Genomic DNA, 19,055 nt, shown 5'->3' with positions numbered 1-19,055 from the left:
ATTGTTTGAAACCACTATGGGTTGGTTGCATCAGATAGTTGCCAGTTTATTACGTTAGTTGCAGGTTTATGTACATACACTAGCGCAGTTGAAGCAGAACGCAGGTTCACATTCAGTCCAGTCTTTTCAGACAGTGATTATCTTCCTAGCAGATTTATTTAAATTTTTATCTCTCAATGCTTGTGTCAGGGTTTATTATTTATTACATGAATTGCATAATGCAACAACAGATAGACTCGGATTATCTTTTTGACTGATTTGTTTCTTTAATTTCTACCTCTAAATCCATTGTAGCATCAAGGGTTACGTACAGGAATTACAAAAGTAAGAATATTTAGACTTGGATTTCTTTTTTTTTTGTAATGATTCCACTTCAGGGGATATTGATTTTTGATGATGCTTATGCATATTTGAAGCTGGTGAAATTCTAATGGTTCATGTGCATGATGAATTCAGCTTGGTTTCCTGTGCATATTAAGTCATAAACTTGGGTCAGCCGGGCACGTTGACAGAGTACTGCTTTTTCTGTGATTAGCTGGGCTCGAATCTACCAAGTGCATTGCATGAATGTTTTTTTTTAATGCAGAATAATAAAGCTGTAGAATTAGTTAATTGTATACTGCATTGCTGTGTTATGACTGTTGTGTTTACTGATGTAAAAGATGGTATGTTGATTAAACTTGAACTGCCTCTTTGTTCCCCCCTCTTTTTAACAGGCAGTTTTTACACCATATGACATGGCAATGTCGAAGTGCTATATACCCAAGGAGACAACTGTGATCTTTTTGTACATCGCATCAGTGGTTGTGCTGGTTCTTCTGTCACTACGGGGTCGGAGAAGAATTTGGTAAAATAAACTTTGTCCCTTCTCAGTATTGCAGTGCTTATCATTTGCATTAATTTCAAGTTTTTTTTGTCCTTTTCAAGGTGTGTATTATGCAGACACTTTATTTTATGTAAAGTAAAAGTAGAAGGCACATGGCGAGTGAGAAGCGTACATGTTTGCTGAGTGCTGACTCATTTTTCATAACATTTATTTATTTAGGGCAGCGAGCATACAAGCTATGATATCTATGGGTCTGTGTGTTACTTACTCTTTCAGTCTTCTTTTGTATGACTCGTTGATTAAGGAAACATCAGTTGGTTACATGATCCAACATTTGAGGTTGTTTTGCATCAAAGCTAATCAATACAGCAATGAGGTCAGGAAGGAAAAGGGTGAAGGAGAAAAGACAAAATCAAAGGCTGGCAAAAATGAAAGCGACAGCAGCAACAGGATAAAAAGGCTTAAGAGAGAAAAGATGTGTGTACGATAACAAAAGGAAACATTGAAACATTTCTGGGCAATTTAAGATTGCTAAAATGATGCTGCACTTATCTAAACACAAGTAAAAGGGTGAACACCATGAAAAAAAGGGACAAGAGAGCCTCTGCACTTTGCCATCTTCTAAGAGCTAAGTTGTTTGCATGTTGATCAGATTATCATTGATGTATTTACTTGAATGAATACAACTTAGCACAGAAATCTGGAGCCTGCTCTTCTCATTGTTTCATTTACACTTTGTCATGAGCTCTCCTCAAGCCCTGCTAGAGTGGCTAGCCATGCTGCTTTTCACTTTGTGATTGTCACTTCATTGGCATTCCACTATCAAAGCCATTCTTCCTCAGGGTGCCAGCTCTTGATCCTAGTGCTGCATAAGCACACGAACCCTACACAAACACGCCATGTGTTGTTTTATGGTTCATGCATTGCAAGTGCTCTTCAGGCATTTATATGTGGCAAGCAACTGAGCTGTTGCAACAAAGGCTCATTGTTATCAGCTGCGACACTCTATTAGCACTTATTGCTTCAGTTGGCTTGGTCATTTTGGGCCATATTGGCAAAATGTATGCACTTTTTTCTGCCCTCTTACCCAATTCTGGCCGTCAAGAATGACCCTGTTTACAGGACTGATAGCTTTAGCTCATGGTTTGTCTTGAAGATAAAATTTTGAATCGTGGTAAACACTGCATATTTAAAGTCACTCAAAGTGTACTCGCTGTAAAAAGCACATTTCTCTTCCACCATCCCTTTCAACAATTTTTTTTTTGGCAGAAGTGATAGCCCTTGCACATTGTGGCAAGATGAGAACAGTGTTGATTTACATACTGCAATGAATTTTTCAGAGATTCTATCAAGTTTCTTCTGGTGCCATAAAATGTGTCTGCATTGATCCATAAAGAAATAATGGCATATGTGCAAAATATAAATTACCTATGTTTATTCATCAGCTGTGGCACAACAGCTATTCACTGTCTGCTATGTGCTGGTACTCCAACTTACAAAAGTCTTTCCAAATGTTTCAACTCGTTGTCGGCATATTACTTTGTTGGCTGTGTTTGCTTTAGTCTCAAAGCTGCCACGTACCAATATTTGATTACATTCTTTGTTAAGTCTTTAGTATCAAATACTGCTTATGAAGTTCATTGAAGAGAGCACAGACAGCAGTATCAACATGCAGGTGACGTCATTGTGTGCGCATGCGTCATGCATGTCTGACAAGAATGAGGTAATGAATGCACGCATTGAGAAATAGTACACGTTTATTGGTTTTATGTCACAGTGTTTCTGCTCCATGTTGTCAACAGGTGCCTAGAAAATGCTTAGATCTTGACATGATAAACAGACTGCATGCCTGAAATTTCCGCATATATTCATAATTGGAAAAGACGGCATATCTACGAACACTATTCACAAAATATATATTTTACAAATGCATCCATTGTCGCTGACTGGGTTGCGGCAAAAGGACATTTTTTGTTCCAATATCACCGCATGACCCCGTCAATAATTAATTAAAAAGAAAGTATGTACAGAACACAGTCATTTCAATTTTGTGTATTTTTCTTTTCTTATACTAGGCCATGCGTAGTAATTTGAAAACTTGGAAGAATTCTGTTTGTTGAAGGCTCTGCGTCGACCATGCTGCAGTAACAAAAGGCACCATATCATAAATTGTCTGTTTCTTCTAATAGTGCATTAAACAACAGAAGTTCTGTCATGCATCAACTAAATGATTAGAGCGTCTCTTCATTCCTTATTTCTCTCTTTTGCGTATGGGCAGAAAGAATTGTTATAGAATGCAACATTGTACGAAACAGACCACAAGATAATGTACCATAGTGCAATCGGAGCATGGTGGTCGTAGGGACTTGAGCAAACGCTTCTTTCACAACAGACCCAGCATCTTATGTACTTTATGTTGTGTGCTATCGTTAACATCGTAGTGCTTAAATACTACTTGCACCTACGTGTGTACATCACATTACTTCTGCAGGTGCTGAGAGAGCTGCTCCTCACGCACACATTTGCACTCATAGACACTGCCTTAGTGATAAATCAATTCTTGGTTTCCCTTCTCGACGGTGTCCTATGTGGGATAAATGATGCACTCATAGCCAGCGATTGAAGGCAGTGATTGACTCCCTGCTATCAGTAGACTTAGACTTTTATTAGTCCACACACCAAAAAGAGAAGCCCTGTGGATGATGGGCAAGTGCACCTTTAATTGTGATAGCCATTTTTTTTTTTTTTCATTTTATATCTGATAGCCATCACTTATCATGCTTAAGTACAGCTTACTGAGAGAAAACACACTTTTTTCTGGCACACTGTGATCGTAGTATCTGTATATTGTGCAATAAATAGGCATTTTGATTTTTCTGGGGTGCTTTTTTTGTACCCTTACAGCTAACGCCAGCCATTATGGCTTTTCATGGTATCCAGCAATGTGTCAGTGCAATGGAATATAACAAACATTATTGGATCACTAGTGATAACGTGTGGATGCATGCTGGAACAGCATTTTTGAGAGGTTCTCTTTAATCCAGCATACGACGTTGACTAGTGAAAAGAAAGACTGTGTATGCTGAATAATATATTAAGCTTGACAGCTAGCAAACGTAAAAAGGGCTACTTTAATATGTTTAATAGCTGGAATGTTCACTGCTTAAGCTAGTTTTTTTGCCGTTGGTGCAATGTGGGTTAAGCTGAAATGTGATTCGTACTGCTTTTTGGTCAGAGTGTTTCAATTATACTGCAGCACGCTTCATGGAGCAAGAAGTAAGGTTCTCTCTGCCTTATATCGCTTCTGGTTTTTTTTTTTTTTTGCCGTACATGGTTTGTTAAGGCAAATAAATAATTGTTGAGAGTGGGTAGTTTGATATTTTAAAACCTAATCGACTGTGACCCAACATACCAGTCGCACCTACTCAGTCACAAAGAAGTAAGGTTATGTCATCATACAATGAGTTAAAGATAGTTGAAGGAATGCCATAAAGTTTTTAAACAGTTTATAAGAATGCAACGTATACTAATGCCATTAGTACATTGCTGCCAAGTGGACGGTTTTTCTTCGAAATTGATTTTTGTGCAATTTTCTGTGAAAACAGCAACAACGAATAAGAAAGACTTGTATGTGCCAAAGATGCCTTCTCATAAGAACTTTTAAGGCCACATTGGGTACCACCAGCACTTGGCAGCTTTTCGAAATGGAGCTTAATTTTTACCTTGCAAGCTCAGCTGTAGAAACTTACTCTTTGCAAGACCTTGATAGGGGTAAAGGTTCATAATAGCTGCTTAGACTTACTGTTTCAGTTAAACAATCCTTTTTGTTTCATACGAGTGCACCTAAAGTAACATTTGGATAGCTTAATTTCATGTTTTCCTAATTTTCTATGTGAGAATTTCGAATTGACAAAACAAAGGTGAAGGGTTGATGTTCACCTTTGTTGGTCAAGCATAATAACAGGTATGAAGTGCTTGAAAATATGACAAAAAAAAAAGTGGGACACAGCACGAGCACCCAACTTGAGTTTGCCTTCTTGTGTTTTCAAGCATTATGTACCTGTTGCAATAAGATGTGGGTAAAGGTTACTAACATGATGGGGGCTAAGAGAGTTCTAACCTTAAAATCAATTCTTAAGCTTTATAATTCTTGCAAATCTGTTGCAACTTATTGACTCCCCACCAAGGTACATTAATGGCTATGTGCTGCTGAGCTCAAGGTCATGGTTTCAATCCTGGTCATTGACAGTCACATTTTTATGACTGAAAAATGCAAAAACACTTCTGTACTCAGGATTTAGGTGTACATTAAAGGGTCATTTAAGAGAAAAAAAGTGACCTGGTTTGTAATAATAAGTTACCTTTATAGGCTACCAAAAATGTCACCATCGCCATTAAAAGATGGTTGGCAAACAGGAAAGGGCATAAGAAGGAGCAGCTGATGGTGACTCTGGCGATGTTAGATTTTGAGGGCATCCAGTGGAGTCTACAATACTGTATTGACAAAAACTGATTGCATTGTGTTCTGGGACAGACACTTTGCATGGTAAATGTCAGAAGCTTTTACTGAGCCAGTGTGGACATAGTAATAAAGCTTGGTTTGAAATTTTTGACATCATAATGACATGCTGGCACTGTAGTTTCAGCCTGAAATGAAACATTAATTTTCATGTCCTCTCCTAATAAACCTGTGATTGAGAAAATAATTACAGTATAAATTGAAAGATTGATTGATCAGTTAAAACTGACTTCATATTTCTCTTAAGTGTTGCTGGAAGCCTAGGTGCTCAGAATTATTTTAGTCTCTTACGATGGCGCAGCTCTTAGTCATATTGCCGCTTTCGCATGTGAAACACCAGACTTCAGTTAATGTGTTTGTGTCTAATCAAGAACAGCAGCCATCCACATGGCAGAGTGAAAGCTGAAGGGCATGCTCATCTCAAGTTGCTCATCTTCGCACAACCCTCTTATTCCACCTGTGTCGTTCGCAATCAGATTTGTGGCACATCATGGGAATGCCTCCTCATTCCTGATTGGGTGAGAGGTCCAGTTGCAGATTTAGTGAGGTAAAATCAATCTCAAAATTTAGCTTTTGTTAATCGGAAGCACTTTAGTAGTTGCTGTAGAGGTTCCTGCCCCACGGGTCACGCATTTAAGATTTACGTGACCGTGACTGTATAATATAGAATTTTTTTGTGCAACGCTCCATGAAATGCTGATTTTATGAACAATAATAAAAGTAAACTAGATTGTTGGTGGCACACAAGTGAGGTGAGGACACTGCCAAAGCCAAATTACGTGAGCTTGTATGCTGAAAGAAAAATACAGCATCATTTGGGTCTCTAGGTCCAGCCCTCCTCATCATCTATGCTGTTCTCACTTTGATTTATGATGGTGAATGTTTGTATGTGAACACTTGCATGCAGTGGAAAGCGCAGTGTCTCACACTTATGGGAAATCTCTGAACACATGAATCACGGTGTGGCCAGCGTTTCAGTTGTGCACCTACAGCACCTCGCGCGTGAATGGGAATTTGAGGAGCGTAGTGACTGCAGCGCTGGCCGCACCATGTGCCATGCGCTCTGAGATTTCCCGTAAGCGTGAGACAGACTGTACATGCGAATCAGTGTGGACCAGAAGTAGTGGTCGACAATTGTAGCAGCAATATGTGTTGAGACCTGCCTCTGGAGATACAAACTTCGCAGAGGCAAGCTATGTAGAAAGAAACCTTCACTCCACTGCATTGCTTGTAGAAGCATTTACTGCTGTGAGGAATGTATTTGGCAATACCAGATGTATCACATGCAAGGAATCAGAATTTGCTATGTTTAAAAGATATTGTATATACTGTAGTTTTCATTAAAATATCTTAACGATTAAATGAAAACTAGCTGATATGTAAGCCTCCATTCATTGCTAATGTAAACTAGGGTCGAAAGGGTGGTCGCTGGGCTATAATATAAACATATAGGGAGTTTTGACATCTTCACCTAGTAAAAGCCAGGTACGTAAGGAAAAGATAAGATTCAAAGAGTTGATGCTTTTTGAAGGTTATGTCATACGTCTTGTAAATATCTGACTTCATTGTCGTCACTATCAACATATAAGAATGCAAAAGTGAAATACTGATAATACAAGTCAAGTGTATTCAATACTGCCTCCTATGCATCAGCAGGTGAGGTGCAAAAATGTTCACTGGAATAAATATCAAGATGCTGGCGCAGCTGTCCTGATCTCATTTATGTAAAATTCACAACTTTTGAAGAGGTAAGGTAATGCACGACAGCCATGACCGGAAATGTATATTGACTGTGCATGCAAAAGGTCGAAACTTGGAAATAGACTTGAGAGCAATGCATCTGTGTTTTCAGATAGAATATGCAGGAACATTGTCAGAATAAACTCTACAGCAGGATGGGGCACAAAGAAAGAGCACTCATTTTTGTCATTTCTTTGTGTGCCATCTCGTTGCGCAGTTTATTCTGAAGATGTTCCCGTACCAACTCGCCCAACTTTCAACGCTTGTTAGAAGGTGCAGTAATATCTCACATTGGCCACAGCAGTAAAGTGTGAGTTGATTAAGAAAAGGAAAAACTTTTGTCATCACAAAGTGCAATCTAAGTGCCACATGAGCTGATGATTATAGTCCACCCGTAATGACAGTGCCAAGCTGCCAAGAGCCATGGCATACAAACACGCCATTATTTTGTGCAGAGTAGACAATGGGCTTTGCGCACAAGTGACAGTGAGAAAATCCAGCTCATTCCATACATGAGGAGGCCAGATTATCGATATCAACATTCTCAGAAGTGGTGCAGATTCGGCATCGCAGCATAGCGACTCGCTGACCTGCTAACTAGTAGACGCTTCCGACATTGTACCATCGTCAAGGGCAATATGCAGTTCAGGAGTTCGTAGTCCCTCAACTGTACAAATGCGGAACTGTTAGTTGATTGCACTGCCCACGTATTGGCGCACACCAGGCACACTGAATTGCTGTCACAGCAGCATTCACACTTGTGGTGCGGCTGTGTCGTATTCGACCGGGCTGCCTTCCCGCGGTCCCGCGGAGGCGCTGAGGAGCCTCGGATGGAAGTAGGGGTGGAACTTGAGGCCAGGATAGGCGGCGGCCGCCGCGGTGGCGCGTGGTGGGTACAGTGGCGGTCCAGGTGAGCTGGCACTGGGGGCCGCACGACCTGCTGCTGTCGGCGACGTTGGTGGTGGTGGGCACGGGGAACGCGCTGGCGGCACGGGCGCTGCCGCTGCTGTACCAGCTACCGCAAAGGGAGGGAACAGCGTGCGCGGGAAGCCCAGGTAGAGGCCAGGTATTGAGTGCATCTGCTGCTGCTGGGCGCTCATAAGTGCTGTCAAGTCAGCCATGGCCATGGGCACAGTAGGTACTTTCCAGGGGGACGCGCCATTGGCCAGCAACAGGAGCTCGCTTCCCGTTGGCAGCCGTCCCAAGGCTGCAAAGCACGCACACTGAGCACCACGTGATACGGAGCCCTGTTTACTAGCTCAAGCGGCTACATAATTCTACAGTGGCTCACGTCTTACAGATGGACTTTCTATATTTAATGTAATGCTGGCTAAATAAACCACGGGTATTTTACTGAAGTAGAAGAAACCAGGGTACAAAAATTGCCTAGCTCCGGTCGTCTCCCAGCTTGACAGCGCACGTGCTGGGAGACTTAAAGCAACGCCTCCTTTATTTCAATTCCAGCGTAAACACGCGCTTCTTAATGGGAGCCGTCAGTCTGCCTTAATTCAGGGAGTGGTCATGTTGTGGCGCTATATGAGGGGTCGCACTAAAGCACCTTAAACTTTAGGTCACGCTAAAGCCCCTTGATCTTGGGAGGCTTTAGGCCGCGTTGCTCACATCACATTTGCGTCCGAGCACTTGTTCCCGAAAATGCCATAGACGTGTTTCCCACACCAATATCACATGTCTGTCAGATTCGCTCCTTCATGCTGCTTCTTTCTGGCTCGAGACAATGCCGCCGCCGCGTCACAGAGCAGCGCATGCAGAAACGTTGCAGTGACGCGGCTTCCCCATTGGTTGCTCGCATAGCGCCACCAACGGCGACACGCTATTGCTAAACACCCTAATTTCACAGAGCCAGCGTGACTGCCAATATTGTGAACACAAGAACTGCTAGACGCCGCCCCACCGATCTGTACACAATTGAATAAAAAATTACTTGATATGAGTTCCGTCATGAGGCACTGCATGACGGGCTACTCTCCCCCATGACCGCAGAACACACCCGAAGGCTAGGCGATGGGAGAGAGTGGGATGGGCTAGAGGAGAGGGTGATGAACAGCTGGATCGGGCGCATCTGGCTGGCATTGATAAAATAGAGGAGGTGTTGCTTAAAGCGACTAGAGTTAAATGATGAATTGATTTAAGATTGATATACTCTATTCTGAAAATTCTAATTACGTTAATTTTCCTTTTACAAGTTTAGTAGGACAAAAAATCAAGGTAAATAATTCATTTTTAAATTTCGCACCAAAATCTTCGCGCATGACGTCCCTCATTTAAAAGTATTTTTCTGCATCTTGGCGACAGTTGCTCAAGGAATTGTCTTGAAACTTGATATGGTATATCTCTGGCGCCTTTAAGGAACATTGTGCTTCCTTTTTAGTGATCAGAAATTATGTAAGCCCAAGGGGACACAGTAAGAATATATGACGTCATGGTGATCGGTGCGGAAATTTCAAGGTAGTGCTGCTACCAGTATTTTCTTTTTGCGCGTTTTCTTGCTTACCAATCATCCTCGCGCGGCAAGCGTGATGATCTTGATATTGTGAAATGGTAGTTCTTCAATACGAAAAAAATTGTTTTGTTTGCGACTTTTTTACAGTGATTTGTAGCTTTGTGTGTGGTAATGCCGAAATTGAACAGTAAATTTTCTAACGCATTGTATAATTTATGCTAGCCTCGTTAATTCAGAAGGACTTTGCATCAGTTCGAAACACGCGCCTGTCTAGTGCCCTCCAGCAGGGCAGTGCTTGAGACTACGTGTCCTTAAGATTCAGTGATGCTGAACGTGCTGTTTTGAAAAAGGGGGACCCTCAGGTGGTAAAGTTGTGACATGATGTGGATGCTTTGAGCGTGTCCCTTTCAAAAAAAAAAGAAAAGCATTCCTGGTGTAAGCCGCCAAAACCACCTTGAGAGCGGCCCATAACAGAGCGAGAGGGGTGAGGAATAGCCCTCACCGGGTGCCAGTCGGGACTCGGGGCATTGTGCGCCCCCCCGAGAAAGTTTCTCCGACGCCAAAAATACTTGCTTCACTTCTACAACAAAATGATAACATAAGATGTGAGTCTGCGTAAGTAAGGCTGATAGTAATGCTGAAGAGTATAGAAGTCGGCAGAAGAAAGTGGAACTCACTCAGGCTCACTCAATATATCTGGCGCTTTCGACTCGGACTCAGACTAGCCAAAACTTTCTTGGGCCGAACTTACCCGGACTCACACTGACGAAAATTTTTCCAGTGTGCCTTGTTTGTCTATTCTTTTTCTCTTTTTAATTGTGGCAGTTTATATGAAGCTGACCCTCGTTATAACGGACACTGATATACCAAATTATGGCTGTAGGGAACTAAGTACGGGCTTTGCATCGGTAATGCTTCATTTCAGTGACATTTTCTCATTTTATAACAAAACGGTAAAAGCTAGAGCAACCTCGATATTGCCTGCAAATAACCAAGAAACATATAGTGCTCACGGAGCTCGCAAATTTGTTGTAATTTCACATGCTCATGTTCTGGTCTTCTTAGCTTGAAATGCCACAAGGAGACAGTTTAAGACTGAGGCGTTTACAGTGGGCTTTCAACCTTGAATAACGCTTAAATATTGGCAGCGCAAACAAACAGGATGCAAAAGGAAGAGACAAATTAGCCTTTTGCGTCCCGTTAGCTTGCGCTGTCAATACTGTATTTCAGTATGAATCTATACCAGCTAGCCCGCCTTTCAAACCTTCTGCTAGAATAACCTGTTTGTGTATTTAGGATTTACATGTGAGCCAGATCATTGATTTGTTAGAGCTCATTTTTATCTCTTCTCTTACAATGACTATCGTATGCAGCGAACTGATTTATGGTCTCGAGGCTACTTCCCAATAGTGAGATTCGACTTTATATGTAGCGGTGCCTTTATAGTTACAATTTTTATTTTCAAGTGTGAGGTTAAACAATTAAGAGCTACAAGTTCGTCAACCGCATAGTTCTTATTTATAAACGCTGACGTTGTAGGCAAATGGGCAATACGTACCACCCGCGGTGGCGAAGAATTGATGCTCTGGTGGTAAATCCCCAGTCATGAAAGCCCTGAAGGGCGAGTGTCGAAAGGCATGCTCTCGAAGTAAGGTCTCCACAGATTCCCTGAGGGCGGGGGGGTAAGCAAAGAATAGTTAGAACTGAATTCATCCTGAGGGGCCAGCTACTGTGCAACATGTAAAAATAAAGCAGTGGTCTGCCTAAACGAAAAGGGATCACTGGTATGCATTGCTGGTGAACGTGTATCTTTTTTTCTTCCTACCTCTTTTTATTTTTTTATTTTTGAGACTGCCCTTGGGCGTAACGTGTTTACATGATACCACAAGCAACGTGTTTACATGATGCCACAAGCGGCCCCGTGCATGCGGACAAGAAAGGGATACCATGACACGCACATGCACTGTATATCTGAGAAAATCACTAAGAGGTTGCAATTACAATATCTGGAGTTTCACGTCCCAAAACCACGATATGATTATGAGGGACGCTGTAGTGGAGGGCTTGGGTAATTTAGACTAACTGGTGTTCTTTAGCGTGCACTGCGATTGCTCTGGCTTCGAGCTTTTTGCCTTCATGGAATTGCGGCCGCCGCAGCCGGGATTCGATCTCGCTACCTTCGGGTCAGTAGTCGAGCACCATAACCACGCAAAATTGTTGTAGATAAAGGCCATACCAAGAGTATCTCAAAATATTGGCGAAGTATCGATGCAGTGGCCAAGATTTCAGCAGTTTGTTGGAATTGAATGTCTTCTAGTTTTGCCCTGGAGTTTACCACAAACAAGCTTAATGATTTTGTGTCAACAAGAGCTCCAATTTTCATGCACGCTTCGTTAATCTTTACTTTTTTTTCTCTATTCCAACATTACACCCCAATATTGAAACCTACTGATTCCCCATGTTGATTATGGTACAATACCAATGATTTATGAATAGTTAAATGATTAAACATTTTTTTTTCATGTACTGAGTTAGCTTGTCACGAACTAAAAAGATTGCGGAGAAGAGTGCGGCGCGGCAGGCGTCACATTTAAATTTGAAATATTGGATTTGTGCCTCGTTGTAGGAGAGTTTTGAAAACTAGCTCAGGTGAAACATGTTCTCAAGATATTCAATGAAGAACGAGGGCTGGGAAAACAATAAAGACAGGAGGGAAAACACTGTCCTCAAAGGAGAAACATCATAGCAGTCAGGGAAGTGTCGGAGAGGTGGAGGGGAACTCAAGCGCAGTTATTTTTTCGTGTGACTCACCCTTCTAGATCCGTTAGCCTTGAAGAATCTCTAAAGCCCTTGGCGAATGGATTGCTGTCTATTTTAAGTTTGGTTATCTGAAAAAAAGAGAATACCCGGTAATTAAGAATCCATAAATTATATAAGTGGAGGCACAAGGATTTTTCGCCCACTTCAAGCTCTTTTACTCTTTAATACCAGCGAGCACACTGGAAGAAGGCGAAGGGTGATTACAAGATGACAGTTATAGCACGAGAACAGAATGATGCTCTGTGTCGTCGTTCTGTTCTCGTGCTATAACTATCATCATGTCATGTCTTACCAACTAGCCCAAGCTGCCACACTTCTAAGGTGATGACAAGCAGGGGCGGGCGTAGGCAGAATTTATTTTGTGGTGTGGGGAACCTTCTTGAATGGTAATTTTTCGCTCTGCATGTCATGATAAATAAATAAATGAATAATATATATATATATATATATATATATATATATATATATATATATATATATATATATATATATATATATATATATAAGGGAAACAAGTGTATACTTAAGGGCTCGGTTTTCGTGTTTATACAATATTAATGAGATCTAACAGACAATAATATTAAGGAAGGTATAGGGGAAGTTATTAGGCCAATTGTAATGTAAATGAGAAGAAAGAAAAGTGGGTGAAAAGATAACTTGCCGTGGGCAGGATCCAAACCTGCGACCTTCGAATAACGTGTTCGATGCTTTCTCTCTTTCTCTCTCTCTCTCTCTCTCTCTCTATATATATATATATATATATATATATAAAGGGAAAGAAGTGTATACCTAAGGGCTCGTTTTTCCATGTTTTGACACAACACTAATGAGATCTAACAGACAATAATGCCAAGGAATGTAGAGGGGAATTTATTAAAACCAATGTTTTTTTTTTTTTTTTGGAGGGTCTTTAAACTGTGAGGGTGACCCTCTGTTACGGGAACTTGTATCATTTCACTTACATCCTCCAAAGAAGGCTGGTCCACCAGCCGAAACTGTTAGGATTAAATAAATATTTTGTTGTTTTGTTTCCTATACTGCACTATTCTCGAAGTTTATAACTTTTATTACGGTAGTCGGAAGAAACTCTGATCATCTATTTCATCTCTCTCTCTCTCTCTCTCTCTATATATATATATATATATATATATATATATATCTACCTACTGGGGGGGGGGGGCGGTGTGCTACGGAATGGCTATACCACTGATGGCGCGCGTCATGGCCTTGAAAGCGCTCTCTTTTATTTTTCTTTCAGTGTGGCACGTCGCGGCATTCCATTGCGGCCGCAGTGTCTGTGCAGCTCACGACGCGGAAACCAGCCACTCCGTGTTTATGGCGCGGTCATTTGGGTTTATGGCAACTTTTGGCGAGAGAAGAGCGAGTGATTTCTAGGTAACTCAGAAAACTAACTGATGGATCTAGGCTGCGTGCTGCCATATGATGTTCAGCTCACACGTTCTCTGGAGCCTTGACTACCGATTGATAGCGTTTTCTGACCAGGCTGAAAAAGTGTTGCGAGGCCCCTACAAGCACTTTAGATCCCCCTCCCAATGAGTAAGCTGGAAGCTACGCAGAGAGGTTTGATGAAGGGTGTAAGAAGCTACGTCACACGCATGTCATGAGACGCGATCTCTCTATCCAGGAATTATTCCGGTGTGCATTAATGTTTCTAGTGTATAATTTTAGCACAAACACCGCTCATGGCTTACATCAGCTATCGGCAAACAGCAGCAATCTGTTGTACGAAGAAAAATCTTGTTTGGCGGCCCCGCGAAGATAGTGAACGGATCTTTGTGATGAAACGAGGGTGCTCGAGAGATCAGTAGGGTGCCTCGATGTGCGCGGCCCTTACTCGGGGTGCTGCCACCTTTTGTACTCCTTTATCCGCCATTGTGGTGCCCTCAACGTCTTCGCCAAGCTGTAAAACTCACGTGCCGGTTTTCTTCGGCATGTTTTGCCTGGATGTTGAGTTCCTCAGGACTACAACCATTCGTGTTGAGCTAGTGGGCCACTACGCGCCAGAGCGAAACCTGTATACAGAGGGAGTGATGATGGCGGCCACCGCAGATGTCTTCTCTCTGAGCGGAGGAGCGGGCATCGAGGCGCTCTGGAAATTGGTAGCTTTGCGCTCACTTAAAGAACCGTACGAGGGCAGGATTTGGCTGAGCTTGCTTGCTCGCTTGATCCTTTCTTTTGTCACTTTCACCTACTAAGGGGGATTGGTCAAGAAGCCGGTGGTTAATGCAAGTCAGTACCTTTAGGTTTTCTAGGCTAGGGGAATAGGATTACTTCGATTTGACTGTGAAATATAATTTGGCTCAATGTAAAAAGAAAGTGGGGGAAGAAAAGAAATAATAGAATTGCTGACAGCAGCGCCTGCTTTCTGACGTTTTTTTTTTTCTTTTTTTCACCGAACACTGAGTGAGTTTAGGACCCCTTTAAGCACCTGATTCGGGAAAAATCCCCATGTGAATATTTAACATTTCTATTTACGTCTACTGTCAATCTCAGCTAAGCACAATTTTAGGAGTTGCGAAGAGCAAAGTTAATACTGCAAGTGCAGTACATGAGCAGGAAAGTGACAGAATCAAATACACCATCTCAAATTCAGAATATGGCTGCAATTAACTGTTAACTCGTTAGAATCTGAAAAAATAAGGACAACCAATTTAATATAAACATGGTATATGTTGCACACAAAGTGGGGGACAGCTTAATGAACAAACGTCCCACGCTTATGTGCATTAATGATTACGCTAAACTTCAGTGTCAGTATTAATTCTATAGAAGCTTATATAGAGTGAACGGGAGTTCTAATTAGGACATAAACAATACAAACAATGGAGACGGAAAAGTATGAACACAGATCAGTGACTAAAGCAGTGAGGCTACTAATTTTCTCCCAATTAGAGCTAATTGCTTGGAAGAATTGCTGCGAAAGACGCCTATTGTACCTACCATTTCATCGCGGCCAATTTTATCATAGAGATCCCACTTATAACGAACTTCGTAGTAATCGCGAAATTAGATATATCGCTTCACTTTGCACAACCCTTGTTAGCACAGAAAGCATTTCAATATCAAATCACAGCAAAAGATACGGAAGATGCAACTCACTAGTTGATTTTGATATGCTGTTACCGCGGTGAAAACAGTTTCAGGAAAGATATAAGTGCGATATTGCTCGGCTTCGAGGTCCGTTATGACGGGTGGATTTGAGCAGCAGTCTGGCCGCAGTTTGACCAAGTGGATGCGTGGCTGATACTTGTGCATCGAATTCAGCACGATCTGCAACGAAAAAGAATTTGTTGTCGGTTTATAACTAGTGCAAAATAATTTAGAAACGACAAAAGATGTTTTTTTAATGTGCACGTTCGACTTTTATGTCGCAACCGTGAGGACACAATGTTTCGAGGAGGTTGTGCCAAGGTTGTTGCCTGACGTCATTTGATGACGTTCTTCTTTGGCCTCGTCCACAGTGGCCACATCTTATTACTGCTACTATCTGTAACACGTGATATTCGTCTACTTATTTCGACATGCATGAGCACGTTGCTTGGCGCTACAGTGATGATTTAGACTGTTTTATTTGACTCAACGCTTTGCGCGATGTATGAAGGTGTGCGCTGTGCTCGGGAGACACCAGACTTTTGTGCGTGCTCTGCGCTTCGCGTGATTTATGTGACCGTGCAAAAGGGACTCTCTTTTTGTAGGTGTTGTGTGCGCTGTTCGAGGGACTACAGACATCCGCACGAGTGTGTCGTTCGAGGTGCCACAAAGAGCCACCAAGGAAAATCGGGTAGCTTGCCGACAGTAAATTGTCTACGCTACCATCCTCAATGACGCTTTGGAAATTACGTCTCACGTCCATACTGCCACTCATACTACAGTTTTCTCTTATAACGCATGAGCTCTATATATCCTCACCCATGTAATAAAAATATGACCGCCATCCATCATGCGACAGCACTGCAGAACTACCATACTAGCAAATACTTTGAGACCACTCACGTGTCCCTGCTTGTCCATCTCGTTGTTGGTGAGCTTGACCTTCTCGAAGGAGACAACCTGCTTGCGCAGCTGGTCCCCCGTGAAGGGACAGTCCGGATGTGCGTAGAGGCGCGCCGGCGATGGAGGGTCCGCCTTGCCGGCCACCAGCCACGAAGACCGGTGATACGCATACCGGTACCGCTTGTTGTCCACAGGAACGATGTCTAGTAGAACCACGTAGCGCCCGTCAGGATGCAGGCCGTTGAATGAGACGCGTAGCGTAGGAAACATCCGCCTGCAGTAGAGTCATGGGAGCGCCGGAATTCACGAATATCGACCGCACTATGTAATTCATAGAATGGTATTTATTTATTTATTTACACATATCGTATATCACAGTGGTCGTGGGGAATACTCACTTCACGTCTTTATCGACTTCTTAAACTTCGTTAATTCACTAACGGTCTTTTCGACCATGAAATGAATTTCGCCCAGTCAGTGCTTAGTGGACCCCCCGTGACACAAGCCGAAAACCCCATGACTGACGTATCAGTCCCCAAATTTAGACTTTACATACATTTGTGCTCCATATATCACTTCCGAAATGCTCTCTCGCGCAACCTAGGAAAACTATATATTTTTTGGTGCATTGAGCGTGCCAAGAATCAAATCTGTCTCTGGTTATGGGACCTGAGTAAAACTAAAAGACGAGTTGCGGCTAACATAGCGAGGCATCGTTGAGATTTGGCGAGTGAGAAGGCATGTCAGTTGGGATCTTCACGCATTAGGGAAATTTATTTATGCCATATAATGGTTAACTTAGCAAACCATAAAACCTATAGAGCTTGGTATAGCTTCCGTTCTGTATTGGGTGCATTTTCTTTTTTTTAATGCTGTAACACAGGTGCCTGTTTTACAAAAAGAAAAGAAACCGAGAGGAAAGAATCATAAGCACCAACAGATATCGTGTATTACGCACAAACTATTGCTAAAATATGTAAATAACTTAAAAAATAACTAATTGCACATAGGAATTTCAAGGAACAAGTTGTAATTATGAAATAGAAGTATATAGTCAGTGCTTAATACACGCGTTAACTAATCACGTGTCTCGATTATGCAGTGTTGACGGTAACGCGTTACTTTTTTTGGGTAACTTAGTAATGTACGCATTACAATTTTAGAACTGTAACGGGTAACGTACTTACAGTGCAATTTTTTTGTAACGTGCGGTGTCGCATTACTCGTTACTTTTTGAATTGAACACTCAACTTTGCGCGAAATTCCCAACCACACAGAAGAAGAAAACACATAAGACAGGATGGGGTCTCACTTATAACTGTTTATTCCTTGAGAAAACAGGAACCCACTTGTAAACACATGCACAACTTGCTCGGGCCATCGCTTACCTAATCAGGCTATCGAACACATGCTTTCTACGTAACGTGCTTCCGACCCATGCAGGTTCAGTTACGTTTCGCTTGCACAATTAATACCCCATTTTTTTATGTGATAGGCTTCCGAAATTTCCCCTGTTACCTTGCTTCTACTTTTTCTCAAGATCCCAATCTAAAGTGCATGCACACCGTCCCTATTCTTTACCGTGAGAGCATCTTCCCTCGCTCGATCATTGACGCATTGCCCCGTGTCGCCAACATAGCTCTTCGTAAACCACTCCAGTGGCGCACTTCTTGAACGGCCGCGCATACTTCTTTTTGCAGTCTTTCGGCTGTTGAGCGTGGCTTTCATTGATGGGAGGGCACAACTTCGCCAGTTTGTTTGGTGCGGCAAACACCAGCGGTACACCATGCCGACTCGTCACCTTTTTTATGTTGTGTGTAGCGTTATGAATATAAGGTACCACCTCCGGCCGTTCTTTATCCTTTCGTGCTTCAGCCGGGCCTTTTTTACCTCCTGCAGAAGGCATTTCCAACCACATACAGAATCGAGCTAGGTAATCTGCCGACCTTCAAATGGTCCAATTGTGCATTAAAACTAGATTGCATGAGATGCGGACAGAAATTCTGGAGTGTGGACCCCAGGGAAACCATTGCAATGCCCATCTTCACGGTTATCGAATGGGCCGAAACAAAGGGTAAATGTTCTTTTTTCGCTGGGGGAAACTTTTCATCGTTACTTTTTCATCGTGTAGGTGCCATTTTCCCAGGGCTCACCCCGATGAATTCTTTTGTCGGGGTGTCGGGCAGCTCTTCACCTGCAGGTTACAACAACAACAACAACAAAAAAACGAGGGTGGAATCACTTGTTTTTTTTTTCTTTTGTAGAAATTGATTGTGGATAGAAATTCCTGAAACGCCCCAACTTAATGTGGGGAATTTCGGGCCATCACCACACAAAGCTTTAAAAAAGCTATGGAATCCGCCATTACAAACTATAGGGACATGCTTTTCATGGAATGGGATTGTAGCTAGCTGGTGCATTGCTGGCCCCTGTGCCTTTCTGTACCCCAAAAAACAGGCTTCACAAAGGGACAGCGCATGGACCGGTTTACTCCATACCAAGTGCTGATTGTCACGCTTTGTACGCGGGGAAAGCGAAGAACTTCTTCGAGATCCTGCGGCAACATGAAACAGACGTCTGCAAGTTCGAGTGAAAAAGAAGTACACTCGCTGAGCAGGGCGTACGGAACGACCAGCTCATCAAATTGGACAATCTCGGCATCGTAGACTTGGAGC

The 19,055-nt window shown here is 42.3% G+C and overlaps 2 protein-coding genes across 16 annotated transcripts in view; one reads left to right on the top strand and one right to left on the bottom strand.

Moving 5' to 3' along the window:
* Positions 1-19,055, top strand: part of PGAP5 (Per1-like protein PGAP5) — a 79,614-nt gene that overhangs the window by 51,749 nt on the left and 8,810 nt on the right. For 12 of the 14 annotated variants that reach the window (XM_075877825.1, XM_037427851.2, XM_075877818.1 and 9 more), the window contains 2 exons: positions 717-847; positions 928-2,415. In XM_075877825.1, coding sequence (XP_075733940.1) covers positions 717-847; positions 928-1,009 — 213 coding nt within the window. In that variant the 3' untranslated portion in view covers positions 1,010-2,415. Of the gene's footprint in view, positions 1-716; positions 848-927; positions 2,416-19,055 lie in introns of those variants that run through there. The other 2 variants (XM_075877816.1, XM_075877813.1) reach the window with 1 other exon arrangement.
* The window catches only part of LOC119176865 (uncharacterized), a 118,750-nt gene continuing 102,260 nt past the window's right edge, over positions 2,566-19,055 (bottom strand). For both annotated transcript variants that reach the window (XM_075877811.1, XM_075877812.1), the window contains exons 3-7: positions 16,381-16,654; positions 15,487-15,657; positions 12,358-12,434; positions 11,105-11,214; positions 2,566-8,292 (exon numbers count right to left, since the gene is read on the bottom strand). In XM_075877811.1, coding sequence (XP_075733926.1) covers positions 7,838-8,292; positions 11,105-11,214; positions 12,358-12,434; positions 15,487-15,657; positions 16,381-16,654 — 1,087 coding nt within the window. In that variant the 3' untranslated portion in view covers positions 2,566-7,837. The remainder of the gene's footprint in view (positions 8,293-11,104; positions 11,215-12,357; positions 12,435-15,486; positions 15,658-16,380; positions 16,655-19,055) is intronic.

Source organism: Rhipicephalus microplus, chromosome X, assembly GCF_043290135.1.
Source record: "Rhipicephalus microplus isolate Deutch F79 chromosome X, USDA_Rmic, whole genome shotgun sequence".
In the NCBI taxonomy this organism is placed as follows: Eukaryota; Metazoa; Arthropoda; class Arachnida; order Ixodida; family Ixodidae; genus Rhipicephalus; species Rhipicephalus microplus.
Note: the sequence above shows the minus strand (reverse complement) of the source record. Positions and strands in the feature narration are given on the sequence as shown.